General features: G+C 39.1%; 1 protein-coding gene across 1 annotated transcript in view; it reads left to right on the top strand.

Moving 5' to 3' along the window:
• TET2 (tet methylcytosine dioxygenase 2) overlaps window positions 1-13,262 on the top strand; it is a 74,278-nt gene extending 61,016 nt beyond the window's left edge. Inside the window, exons 6-10 of the mRNA XM_040598326.1 lie at window positions 482-632; window positions 2,812-2,901; window positions 5,429-5,566; window positions 6,956-7,316; window positions 8,531-13,262. Coding sequence (XP_040454260.1) covers window positions 482-632; window positions 2,812-2,901; window positions 5,429-5,566; window positions 6,956-7,316; window positions 8,531-9,936 — 2,146 coding nt within the window. The 3' untranslated portion in view covers window positions 9,937-13,262. The remainder of the gene's footprint in view (window positions 1-481; window positions 633-2,811; window positions 2,902-5,428; window positions 5,567-6,955; window positions 7,317-8,530) is intronic.
• The last annotated feature ends 313 nt before the right edge of the window (window positions 13,263-13,575 follow it).

The raw sequence follows: 13,575 nt of genomic DNA, 5'->3' as shown, positions 1-13,575 counted from the left end.
CACTATATTGTTTTCCCATATCTTTCTGATAGCAAAGAACATTCAAACCAAAATTAACATGGCTATCACTGTAGGTTACTTTGGCTTCATGGCTAGAGTCATATTTCAGGAGTAACTGCTTAGCTGCTGTCAGAAGGCTCCCACATTCTTGCAAAGCCATCAGCGTGTGCCCCTTTCAGATACCATGACAATCACTACCTACCACGCGAACATTCCCTCTTTCGAGCAAAGCCAGGTTCCTCACAGAAGTGTAGAAACCCCATAGTCCTTGCTTTGCAACCATGAAATTATTAACTCCGATAAATTATTCACTCTGATAAATTTTTCTGTTATAATGCATATGCCTTCCTCTTTCATTTCTTCATTATTTACCAATGGAAGACAATCCAAGACGAATGATTCCCCAGAGCGCTGGCAGAATACTGATGCCTGCTGCAGGAGTGCCCCTTGCTGCTAACAGCCATATTCTCTTATTTTTCAGACGGACTTGTGCATGTCAAGGGCTGGACCCTGAAACTTGTGGTGCTTCATTTTCCTTTGGTTGCTCCTGGAGCATGTACTACAATGGTTGTAAGTTTGCCAGAAGCAAGATTCCAAGAAAGTTTAAGCTGATGGGGGATGACCCAAAAGAGGTTGGTGTCCATTTCTAAAATGAGCCTCATTTGCAAGGAAATGTTTTCTGTCACTCTGCAAACAGAGATACAGTACAAGAGACCAGGGGCCAGAGCCCTGCCTGAATGGCGTACATGTAGGGTAATTAAATAACTGCCAGACAAAACTGATTGATTCCAGTTGCTGAGCCAGCTGAATTGACTGTCCAAATTCTGACAGCTGGTAAAAGCCCTGAGACTTGAAACCATGTTTGCAGGCTTTCACAATTAGAGGAGAGGGCATGGCCTGAATAATTGTGGCTGCATTAGGTTTGCAATCGGGCATTCCCCGGTGGCGGAGCAGGAGGTTTACCAACTGAAGGCACATAACATTGCAGCTGGGAACCAGAGCAGACTGCATGGAGACAAACATGATGAAACGCTGAGGTGACAATAGGAAGAAGAGAATGGGAAGTCTACATACAGTCCTTCCCCACTGAATAGTTTCCAGGCTGGGCTCTGTGCTACAGCAAACTGGCAACTGTTTAAAATGAGTCAGAGTAATTAAAAAAAACATTGACCTTAGCCCGGGCACAAGATACCTGTGACATTACAACTGCAGCGACTCCTGGACACCTCTAGCTAGTCATGTGTCTGGGAGGCTCCAATGGCCCAGCCTGTTTTTTGGCAAGCACGTGCGGATTTAGTCCCTTGCTTGTGTACTGACACATCGGTCCACAACTTTCACTGTATCCTGGTGTCTTTCTTACACAAATCCAAGCATTTCTTTCATGTGATCAGACAGCCAGGTACTTCTGCGTCCTATGGCCTGGGCTGACAATAGCACACTATTTAGAATATCATCATAATTAACACACAGTTTTCCCACATTCCCCACTGCTCTTCTCTGACCCTAAAAATTACAGAATAGCTCTCCTTAAATCATGCTGTGACACAAAGCCTTCTTTATCATAGCCTGCAGTCCTAAACCCCCTAAATTTTCTAAGCTGGGTACCTGGCCAGAGTCTACCATGCCATGCTTCCAGCTTACGTTCTTGGACTTACTTCCCGTGGCAGCCAGATCTGGGCAGGGAAGATGCTTTTACACTCCAGTCTTATTCCCACACAAAGCCGGGGGCAGCCAAAGCATGCATCCAGACCAGCGGCTGGGTCCCATAGCGCTGACACAGTTATAGACAAGACAAATAGGATCCTCTCCAATGAAAACCAGAAGTAACATTTACAAATGGTAACCTACAGGCCATACAAAAGGTCCAAGTTCTAGCAGCAGCCACAAGGTCACAGCAAGTTATTTTTGACAAATTCATAACGTCATTTTGGAATCCCAGTCTCGGATATAATCCCATAGTAGGAAATACAAACTTTTAACGCATGAAACACATCTCTCAAACCCATAGGTTTTTCACAGCCATTCACATGTTCCTAAAATAGAAAAACTCCTAAAACCAAGTATACCACTCCAGTATGCCACTGTTCTTTATGCACTTGAAATTAAAAATAAGGGCCTCGTCTAAGCAAGTTTTTGAATTTGGGATTCTCGTCCTAAGAGGATGGGAACAACTTTGGGGAATGTTATTGGAGTACTTAATTTTTAAAGAACCCTTCATATTCAGAGTGTGTACCTCTCCTTAAAGAAGAGATGTGGTCATTCTTATGTCCGTATCACTAGACACATCCACAGTTCTTCATTGCTTAAGAACTGGGAACTTTCTGAAGTATTTACGTAATTTTAAATCGCTGCATGAAAAGGTATTTCACTGCATTGAAGCGCTGTCATTGTAATGTGCAAAACCCTTAAATTAAATGGAGGGACCATTCTGATATTTTTTCTCTCAAACCTTCTGAAGAGTACTACTTTTCCCAAAACTCCAATAGGGAAAATAATGAGGATCATCATACTTGGATCTAAAAAATCTCCATGTTACAGCATGTGAATCTTCTTCACATAAACCAGATTTATAGTATGTGATGTCCTCTTGCAAGGATCACACCATACTGCTTTACTGCATCACTTTTTAAAGGGTGTGAAACAGTAAAATTAAAAGAAGATTCACAACAGTTACTGTCTAAACAAGAATGATAATGATCTAGGCCTTTACACAAGTATCAGTGTGAACATAATTGTGTAAAGACCTTCACTTCTTAGATCCCCTACATACAGCATGGAAATGTCATTGAACTCTATTTCATCTCCTAACAGGAAGAAAAACTAGAATCCAATTTGCAGAATCTGTCAACCCTTATGGCACCTACCTACAAGAAGCTTGCACCTGATGCATATAACAACCAGGTATGCTGGGGAAAAAAAGAATTGGAGCAGTCATGCAAATAATCTGATTTTTACCATGCTTCTCAATGCTTCAGTCTTGCACCAAACCATTATGTACTTTTTGTGCCAGCATTTCTTTGACATCAGAGTAAAGATGAATGGAAATCAGCAATTCCACTTAAAATGCTTTCAAAAGTAAAACTAGCAGAATTTGGTCCACTAAATAGAACTGTTTCACCTATATCAACACAATAAAATTGCTTCACACTTGAGCAGAACTCTTCAGCTCTACAACACAAATTTCTGAATTTCATGAGTCACCAGCCTATCTAGCAAAACAGCCATGACGATGGTGTGAGATTGGCAACAGTGCCAGAAGGCAGAGTCCTGAAGCCACAGTTTCAGTTCTGCTCTCTCAAGTGGCAGATTAATTTTCTTTTCTCCAAAACAGCCATTACAAGCATACTTTTAAAGCAAAGTTTCATATTTGAACACACTCAGCCCTGCATATGCACACAAGTGCTTGCACCAGCCTCCCTGCATGAGGGGATCGTGCGCGCATATTTTTTGTGAAGCAGTGTTTAGCACATTCAAAGGTTTTATGAGGTTCCCAGTGTGGCTGTCTCTCAGCTGCACTCCTTTACCAAATGTATTTCAGATATTTGCATCAAAATTTGATAGCATAGCCCTTGCAGACATGTAACTGTTGGCCTTCGTTTTCATTGCTCTGGTTCACTTTTAGAAAGTCACAGAACTGACAGTCTCCAAACTACTGCAAACTATGACATCTTCTTTTTTGCCTGTTGACAGCATTATGCTGTAGCAACCAGCACAAGACAGATTTTCAACTGTAATGGAAACAATAAACTAACCAAACCTGTCCATTTTTATTTGCATAAAACTCACTCCTTTACTGCATATTTAGTAGCAACTAGATAGAGTAAGCAAATTCAGTATGGACTTACCCAATTTCACTTACCTGATCAGATAATGTTTGGAGGCTTATTGTGGAGGAAGCTGTGGCCATGTGCCCACTAGCTCTGGTTATCTGTCCAAATATCTGAGAGACATTCTGCAAGAGAGGAAAGAAAGAGGAAGAAAAAAAAATGAGGGGGTGGTGAAGAATAAAATGGTTCTTGGCTTGGGCAACTTTTCTTTTCCCACAAAAATTCTCAAAAGAACTTTTATCCATGTAAGCCATGGTCCTGTCTGACACTTGTTGAAAAGAAATGCTTTTACAAGTTTCAATTTTTACCTTGTGCAATAAGCCATGTGTATAGTTTGGCCTGTTTCACGAGTTTCGTGCAGACCTTGTATTTGTGTGGAAACCCTGGGCAAGCTACTGCCAGTGGTTTTAAAGAGGCCTGGTTTGTATGGTATTGTAAAAGGTTCTAAAACCAAAAAGCCCTAAAATCAATCCCCCTTTGAATCCTGAAAAGAAATTCCAGATTCCCAGATTTATTCTAATCCAAGTCTGGATTGCTACTGGGTTAAAATCTAGCATTGGGAAGGGTCTGGTTTTCCAACTGGATCCAACAGAACGTCTCGGAGAACAGTTGCACAAGAATACTTCAAGCAGACACTTACAGTATGGCTAACATTTCAGACCACTCTAGTTTAATTCCAAAGAAGTTTTCATGCTTCAGGTTTTGTTCGGCTTTTATTTTCAGATTCCAGGGAAGTAAATATCCCAGATCTTAAAAATATGTGAGCAAACTAGTCATCTTTTTAGTGATCTTGGATCAAGACTTGGCAAAACCTCTAATTTCACCCTAACTTAAAATGGGATCCATTAAGTTCCATTCAGAATTGCATTCACTTGAAAGGTTCAGGAATTTTGGCAAAGCATTTTACAAATGTGGTTTTATTTTTCATTTTCTAAATAAAATCTGAAACTGTCATTTGTCTCAGGCTTGATCTTCCATTACAGAATTCTTTCTTTTTGTGTAAGGTTTATTGTTGTATTATGAACTCTTGTAAAGCTGCTTAGTAGTGAGCGCATGGGTAGAAGGCACTGTCGTGACTGAATTATATCTCTTTTTCATCTTTTTCATGTACTTAAGTCCTCGTGAAATATATGTTTAGCATGCCAAAATATCACAAATCAAAAAGCAAATTATTATTTTTCATGAAGTCATTCTGAAGTCAGTTTTCTAAAGCCGTTTTCCCTTAATAGCTTGGTATATTTCCAGTCTACACAAACACATCACTCTTACTGTGCCAGATGCTGAAACCATGCACTGCATTTGTCATGTAAAAACACCAACCACTGGCAGAGAATCAAAAGTAACACGCAAGGAAAAGTATTGTTGGCTAATTTCACCATCACGCCAGACACAGAAGGTAACAGAGAACAAAGCAGCAAGGAATGAAGTATCGATATGGAATTGCCATCAAATTGCTTGATTTTATTTGCCTTCAAGATCTGTATGTTGCCACCTTCAAGATGTTAGGAGGCTTGCATGTTGTCACAGTGGAGCGTTCAGTGCTAAGTCCATGTGCTGAAACATCCAGTTGAGTTGAAGTGGTACCTGTCATCTCTTTCCAGATAGAGTATGAACACAGAGCACCTGAGTGTCGCTTGGGTTTAAAAGAAGGTCGCCCATTCTCAGGGGTTACTGCCTGCCTGGATTTTTGCGCTCATGCTCACAGAGACTTGCACAATATGCAGAACGGGAGTACATTGGTAAGTCCATGATGCATATAACCTCGTTACTCCAGCACCAATTTCATACATTTAATTCATTATCCCCCGTCTGTTTAAATTTATACTTGCATAACACAGATTGCTAAAAAAGGAATATTAAGCAGTAATTCAGCTAACTTATTACCCCCTACACAATTTTTCATTCAAATGAATGCAACTTTTGGTCTATTAAAGAAACGTTTAATATAAAACTGGTAAAAGCAAAACCATGGTGACAATGGTCTCAACAGGGCTGAAATGCCTGTTTCAGTGTTCCTGGCACAGTAGTTTATATTTATCCTCTCAAAAGACTCTTTTTCTAACAACTTTGGATTATATCTTCTAATAAAATAAAAACGGAAACAAATAACTTCTTTCCAGGAGAGTTTTGGACGTTGCGAATTTCATTCCTGCTTGGGATGACCAGAAAGCCTGCAAGCCTTGGCATCCTTTGTATTGTACATGCACCCTTTACTCTCTTCAGTTCTGGTCTCTAGCATGTACAGCAAAGGTTCTGCAGAAGATACCAGAAAAATGCGCTGGTTTTCATTGAGTATTGGATTATTTCTGGTCCCTGCCTACTCTCTCTGTGACAATACATTTGGGGTAAACATGAGAAAGAATAATTGTAATTACGACAAAAGAGACTACCTGCATTTTACTTCTAACTGAATTTTTCCAGTTTCCAGCGTCTGACTTAATTGTCAAGTCCACCACCACCAATACAATGTGTATTTCTAGCTGAGCTTTCTTCCTAAAAACTGGCTGATGCAATGGTTTTGCTACAGAATATGTCTGTGTCAGCATCTTTTTCCACTGAGATCCTCCCAATACCTGTTTTAGCTGGAGCTAATACAATTAGCATGCTGCATGACACAACAGGAACTTCCTTAAATCTTATTAAATTACAGTGACTTGCTCCTTTGCAAAGTTCTGGAAGTTGCCATTGTAAGGGGGTGTGAGATACAATGGCAGTATGTTACATTGCACAGTATTTGTAATAGGTAGCTAGCTAACATATTATAGTGAAAAAATCTCCAGCAAGTGCAGAGTCCCAGGTTCCACTGTTTTAGCTCTCTAGCCATGGTACGATGCATCACAGTTTATTTCACATTAGGGTAATCCCTAACTATACTGTCCACTTCACCACAAGTACAAGAAATAGCTACGTATACCTTCTGTTTCTATTAACGTTGTCCAACAGAGCAATGGAAGAAATGAAATGGCAGGCTTGTTGTGACATGCATAAATTGCACAGAAACTTACAAATGGCTTGCCAGATGCTGACGCTGACAGTGGCAGGGCAGGGTCAAATGCACAGGCTAGTATTTCAGATCTCTTCTTCTCAGACTGGTTTGAGAAAGTTACTCTAACACAATTTTCCAACAGGTTTGCACACTAACTAGAGAAGACAATCGTGAAATTGGCCAAACACCAGAAGACGAGCAGCTCCACGTGCTCCCGTTATACAAAGTCTCTGATGTGGATGAGTTCGGAAGCACTGAAGGCCAGGAGGAGAAGAAGAGGAATGGCAGCATCCAGGTCCTTACCTCCTTTCGCCGAAAAGTAAGGATGTTAGCAGAGCCCGTTAAGACGTGTCGGCAAAGGAAGCTAGAAGCAAAGAAAGCAGCTGCAGAAAAACTTTCCTCTTTGGAGAATGGGTCTAGCAAAGCTGAAAGAGATAAGACTGCTGCAGCACGCAACAAGCAAGGCAACTCTGAGGCGGCAGGTCATGCAAAGCAGCTAGCAGGTAAACACGTGAATCTGATGGGGATCTTTATCAACAGTGGTAAGCTTCCTAGAAATCAGGGACATTTATAATGAGTCTCAAGAAAACCATTATTCTCAGCCCAAGAACATTTTAAAGTAAAAAGGAAAGAGAATTCTTGAAAGTAAATATCAATATTGTGTATTTCCGATAGAAATCTGGTGCTTTTGCAAACTCTGCTTGCCATCCAGTGTAATGTAAAGTACCTTTAAAAGACTAGTAGTGCTAGAAACCATGAAGACAAGTGTGGGATGCTGCTGCCAAAGAAAGAATGACCTACACATCACTCACTGTTTGCCACTGTTACAGAGAACCTCCTAATTTGAGGGGGATTCAAGCCTAACCTTGTTACCACCATTCGCACTCTGCTTCAAGACCAAAAGTAGAACAGGTTTTTCCATAGCAGAGTAAGAGTTTAAAAATCCACTTAACAAGCCCTGGCAGCGTTCATCAGTAGATTTGAGAGTCCTGAGTAAAGGAGTTCGTCGTGACTGTTTTATTGTTACAGCAAGTTTCTTAGAGAGGAAAAGAGCCATATACCCAAGGGCACCCAGAAGGTCACTGAAATGCCTATGAATAGAAGTCAGCTGTCCCATGACCCAGGCTAGGGTTGTAACCATTAAACAATGCCATTTCACTTTAGTGAATGATGGTTTTGCTCATATGTCTTCAGTTAATCTCACTTGTTACTGAACTGTTCTATCAGTGAATGTCACTGTTGGTTTTCTGGATAAAGCTAGGGAAACTTTTTTAGAGAGAGTTCTATTAATATAGATGAGAAGAATTATTTATTCTTGGGGAAAAGAAGGTCACCTTGTGCATGGCTGTTTGGGAGCGCTTTGATGCTGCGTTTCATGGGCTACTTAAATGATGATTCAACTCTTTGGATTTTGTTCATGTGACTCTGAACAGATTGCACTGTCTTCTTTTTCCCCATTGCCACTAGCATCTGATCTCACTGGATATGTGCCAAAATGGATGAGTAGCCCTAGTATTTATTCAGCATCTTCAAGGATGGTATTTGAGATATGAGAAAGGGAACCTCTGTTAATGTATCATGTGATACACTTTTCTTAGAAATTTTAACGATATGTATCATGAAAAGTCTATAAAGTATGCAGTTTGTTGGTTTGGTGTGGGTTTTTTTTTAGAAAAAGCTTGTTTGTTGTGTGTTTTTTTTCTTTTCACATCTACAGATCTTTTACGTCTTTCAGGACCAGCCACACAACAACAGCAGCAGCAGCATCCACAGCGCACTCTCCCTAACCCTCAGTCAAATCCCGTTAACTCTTACTCGGGTTCAGGTTCTGCAAATCTCTATGTAAGGTTGCCTAATCCAGCCAGTGCTTATCCAAGCTCTTCATACACTTCAGATCCCTATGGAGGGTCCAGTCCCATGAACCTCTACACAACCTCATCACAGCCTGTGGGGTCATATTTGAATTCTTCCAGTCCCATGAACCCTTATTCAGGATCATTAAGTCAAAATAACCAATATCCACCCTACCAATGCAATGGAAACATACCTATGGACAACTGCCCCTCTTACTTGGGCTCCTACCCTTCCCAGCATCAGCACGTGGACCTGTATAGTTGCCAGAGTCAAGAGCATATGTCTAAACTAAGCCTACCACCCATTCAAACATTATACCAGCACAGGTTTGGGAATAACCAGAGTTTTGGTCCCAAGTACTTGAATTATGGAAACCAAAATATGCAGGTAGACTCCTTCAGTAATTGCACCATTAGACCAAATGTACACCACGTAGGGTCTTTTTCCTCTTACTCCACCCATGAGGCTGACGGCCATTTTATGGAGGTTGCTTCAAGGTTAAAATCCAATCTGAGTAATCCAAGCATGGATTATGCCTCCACAAGTAAAACCAGTGAACATCATCACGTGCAACCCCCTCCACACTTAGCACATGATTACCATTCTGCTCCAAGTATGTTTAGTGGTCCTCCTAATTCACTGCACCTCCAAAATAAGGAGAGTGAAATGATTTCACATGCAGTTAACGGTTTGTCTAACATGCTTCCAGGTCAAAATCATGATAGGACTACTCCCCAGGGTGGTTTAGATAAAACTGAAGTGCTAAATCCAGAAAAAGCAGAGGATCCTGATGACGTCTGGTCAGATAGTGAACAGAGCTTTCTGGATCCAGAAATTGGAGGAGTAGCAGTTGCTCCATCTCATGGGTCAATTCTCATAGAGTGCGCAAAACGTGAGCTCCATGCAACGACTCCCTTAAAAAACCCCAACAGGAACCACCCCACCAGAATATCCCTTGTCTTTTACCAGCACAAGAGTATGAACGAGCCAAAACATGGTCTGGCTCTGTGGGAGGCAAAGATGGCTGAGAAGGCAAGAGAGAAAGAAGAGGAATGTGAAAAGTATGGTCCAGACTACGTGCCTCAGAAATCCTACGGCAAGAAAGCGAAGCGGGAGCCTGCTGAGCCACACGAACCCTCTGAGCCAACATATGTGCGCTTCATCAAGTCTCTTGCACAAAGGACACTGTCGGTCACCACGGACTCCACAGTAACTACATCTCCATATGCCTTTACACGGGTTACAGGGCCTTACAACCGATATATCTAACTTCACACCTTTGTTGGTTACCTCATTTGAAAAAAACACCTTGTCAGTAGGATAGTTCTTCTTTAGTTTTTGGGGAAGGCAAGGGTGGAGAAGAAAACAGTGTTTTTACGAAACTCGTCAGTGGAAAAAGCCTCAGCACACCAGCAGAAAGAGGTAATCTCACTAGCGCACTTACTTTCCACTGATTTTTAAGTGGTCACAGATGGCATGTAGGAAACAAGACCAAAGCATCCTATGCAAAAACAAAAACAAAACAAAAAAAGTGTTTCACAATTTACATTTGAAAACACTGGCTCCATTACTGAAAGAGGTAATCTGCAAATGGATTATTTTTTTTTCTTACAGTTTTGCACATCTGTGGCCACTTTTAATGTCATCAAGTTTGCATAGTCATGGAACAGGAGCAAAAAAAACCCTAAAAAAATAATACTGTAGTATTACAACTGCAGGAATCTTAAAATAACATCTGGTGCTGAATCTATGATGTACTGAAATACTGGAAATATGGCTTTTTAACATGCAGTTTTTACTGTAATCTTATTAGTCTCTTGATTTTATTTAACAAAGTAGATAAGTATAATACATAATGAATAGACAGCAAAACACTGAATTTGTTTGGATATTCTAAAACCATGGTGCTATCTAAGAGAATGGTGTCTTTATTTTAACAGTCCAACAGTTAATGCCTTTATAACAAAATGTCAATGATGTAGTCAATTGTTCTTCGACAACAGGAGGACCTTTTCATTCATGTATGTATTGAATTTACCTGGTGTTAAAATAAGCTTACTTTTTAACATATGGGAATTACAAAGACCTCTGGATTTTGCTCATCCAGTCAAGTCCTAGAAAAGGACAATAAAATATATATAGAGATATTTTTTTTTAAATAGTGTTTCAAAAGCACTTTGTCTACCTAAGCTTGGCAACTTGAACAATGCTAAGGTACTAAGACATTAAAAAAAAAAAGTTTACTTTGATTTTAAAATGCAAAGATAATTTTTTTAAACTAAAAAAAGCTTTTAAATACTTTTGGTTTAGCCATGCATCTGCTAGTGGGCTACATATCCATTTTTAATACAGTCAGTTATGGTAAAAATGGGGCTTACTGGATATAAGGGAATACTTTAGTACACAAAACACATGTTTTTCTGGTGCTCATCTCACACAGCTATACTGTAAACTGTTTTCTACAATTATTATGACAAGTTCATTGCTCAAATATGTACAGTTTTAAGGAAAGAATTTTATATTAACCACAGGTAATAATTAGCAGCATGTAACAGACTTCAACTAATTAGCTTGAGCTTCTGCTGTTTTTAAAGACCTGTATGCTCTTCAAATATTGAATGGCAGACTGCTTTTGTGTTGATAATTATGTACATTGTGGTGTAAGTCATTTCTCGGTGCAAGTGTCCTCTTTTCCAGGAAGATTGAGCAGACTGATGCCTACACAAGATGAATGAAACAGGGTTAGTTCTGTGTGATTCCGTTGATTAAATAGAAAAAAAAAAAAATAGGCAGCTGGCTTGCTGTGGTGGTTTTAAATCATTAATTTCTATTAAAAAAAAAGCAGGAGAGTTGTATAGTAAATTAAATTGTAAACAAAACTTTTTTTAACGCAATGCTTTAGTATTTTAGTACTGTAAAAATATTAAATCTATATATATTTGGGTTTTGAGCTGAATTCACATCATGGTGCTACTCAGCCTGCTACAAATATATCATAATGTGAGCTAAAAAATACATTAAAAGGTTTGAGTGATGTTCCTAATTGTCATATACCTCAACACTAGTTTGGCAATAGGATATTGAACTGAGTATGAAAGTTTATATATTGTATACCATCTTTTTCCCCCAATAGCCTTTGAAAAAAAAAAACAAACAAAAAAATATAAAAAAAAAAATCTCTCAATACTTGACATTTTAGCAAGTATAACTTGAACTTCAACTTTTTTTTTTTTTTTTCCTAAAAATTCAGGGATATTTCAGCTCATGTTCTCCTATGCCAATGTGTCACCTGTGTGTATGTAAAGCTGATGTAGGTTAAATATATTATTCTTGGTTTTTTTGTTTTGTTTTGGGTTTTTTTCAGGGATTTAATGCTTTTCTTTTGAATCCCTTCTCTGATTTTTCTGTACATGTATTGGTGTAACTAAAACTAATTTTGTAAATTCATTAGCTTTTTATTGTCATGAAAGTGTTTAAGAGATTTAGAATGTTTTGCCTGTTTCAAATAAACAAAAAGAAAGTAGAATGCACTGAGCTGATTAAAGGGAAAAACGTAAGGCAGGGGTTTGGCAAGTGACTGTTTGCTAGAGTTGTTCAAGTCACTCTCTAAACAAGGCTTCTTGGATACTGTAATGAATAAAATAAAATATAAAAAAGGTACAGTCTGTACAAGGGCTTCCCTAAACATACAAACCTCCATGTCCCAGATGTATCTTGTGCAATATACTGTAAGATTAAGTTTGGTCAAAAGAAATTTTGTCTAACAGAATCACAACCTAACTCGAGTAAATCAAAGGAGGCCTTTGGGTTTAATGGTCAAATATTTATTATGGCAATTTAGGGTTTTAATTTTCAGTCTGTGACTTTACCCACTGCATTGAAACAAAAGTTTCGCCTTTAAAAAAAAAAGAAAAAGATGGTTATATGTCAGATTAATTAAATCATTATAAATCTTCATTTTTTCGGTGATTTTTTTTTTTTTTAATTCCTATATTATTCATGTAATCCATAGTAGATGTTTGGTTAATATGCCATGCACCGTCATTTGCCAAACTGCTGGCAGCAGGAGCACGAAGCTTAGCTGGTGAATCAGTTTTGTATTGTAAATACCCGAACTGTAATTTTTGGTGTACAGAACCCTGCCTCCGTTGGAACGAATGACAAAGCAGACATAAAATTGCTTGTATAGGATTATCAGGTTGACTATAGCCATACTTGAAGATGCTTCTGAGTGGTGTCAACTTTACTTGAATGAATTTTTCATCTTGATTGACGCACAGTGGTATAAAGTTCACTTCTAAAGCTGGTGGTTAACTTGTGTAGGAAACTTTAGCAGTTTGACACTAAGGTAATGAACTTCTGTGTGCATTTTCTATGCTTATGTTCTATTTTTTTTTTTTTTTTTTACTTCAGTTTCATTCATTTTCATGAAATGTTTGGTATGTCTATAAAAAGAATCTGAGGATGGTTATAAATACTGTAAGTATTGTAATGTAATGCAGGTTATTTGAAAGCTGTTTATTATTATATCATTCCTGATAACGCTGAGATGTGGGTGTTTTTAATAAAATTTATATTTATTTAATGCACTCTAAGTCTGTCTTGCAGAACCTTGTCTTTCCTTGCCATTTTTATCAGCTGACAGAAAAGCCAGCACAGTGAAACATGGCCCCTAGTACCAGCTGCGGGTCAAGAGCCCCAGGAGAACTGGGGATGGTTAGGGGGCCAGGAAAACTGCTAGCTTGGGGAACTTAGAGTTAAAACTGTTATGAGAAACAGAGGAAGTCGCATACTTCAGCAGCTTAGAAATCAGTTGGATCGACTGACATACGAGCATAACCCAAACTTTTCAACGAAGCAGGCCCACACACCCACACGGGTTTAGCCCACCTCCATCTTCCCTGACTT

Source organism: Falco naumanni, chromosome 1, assembly GCF_017639655.2.
Source record: "Falco naumanni isolate bFalNau1 chromosome 1, bFalNau1.pat, whole genome shotgun sequence".
Lineage (NCBI taxonomy): Eukaryota > Metazoa > Chordata > Aves > Falconiformes > Falconidae > Falco > Falco naumanni.
Note: the sequence above shows the minus strand (reverse complement) of the source record. Positions and strands in the feature narration are given on the sequence as shown.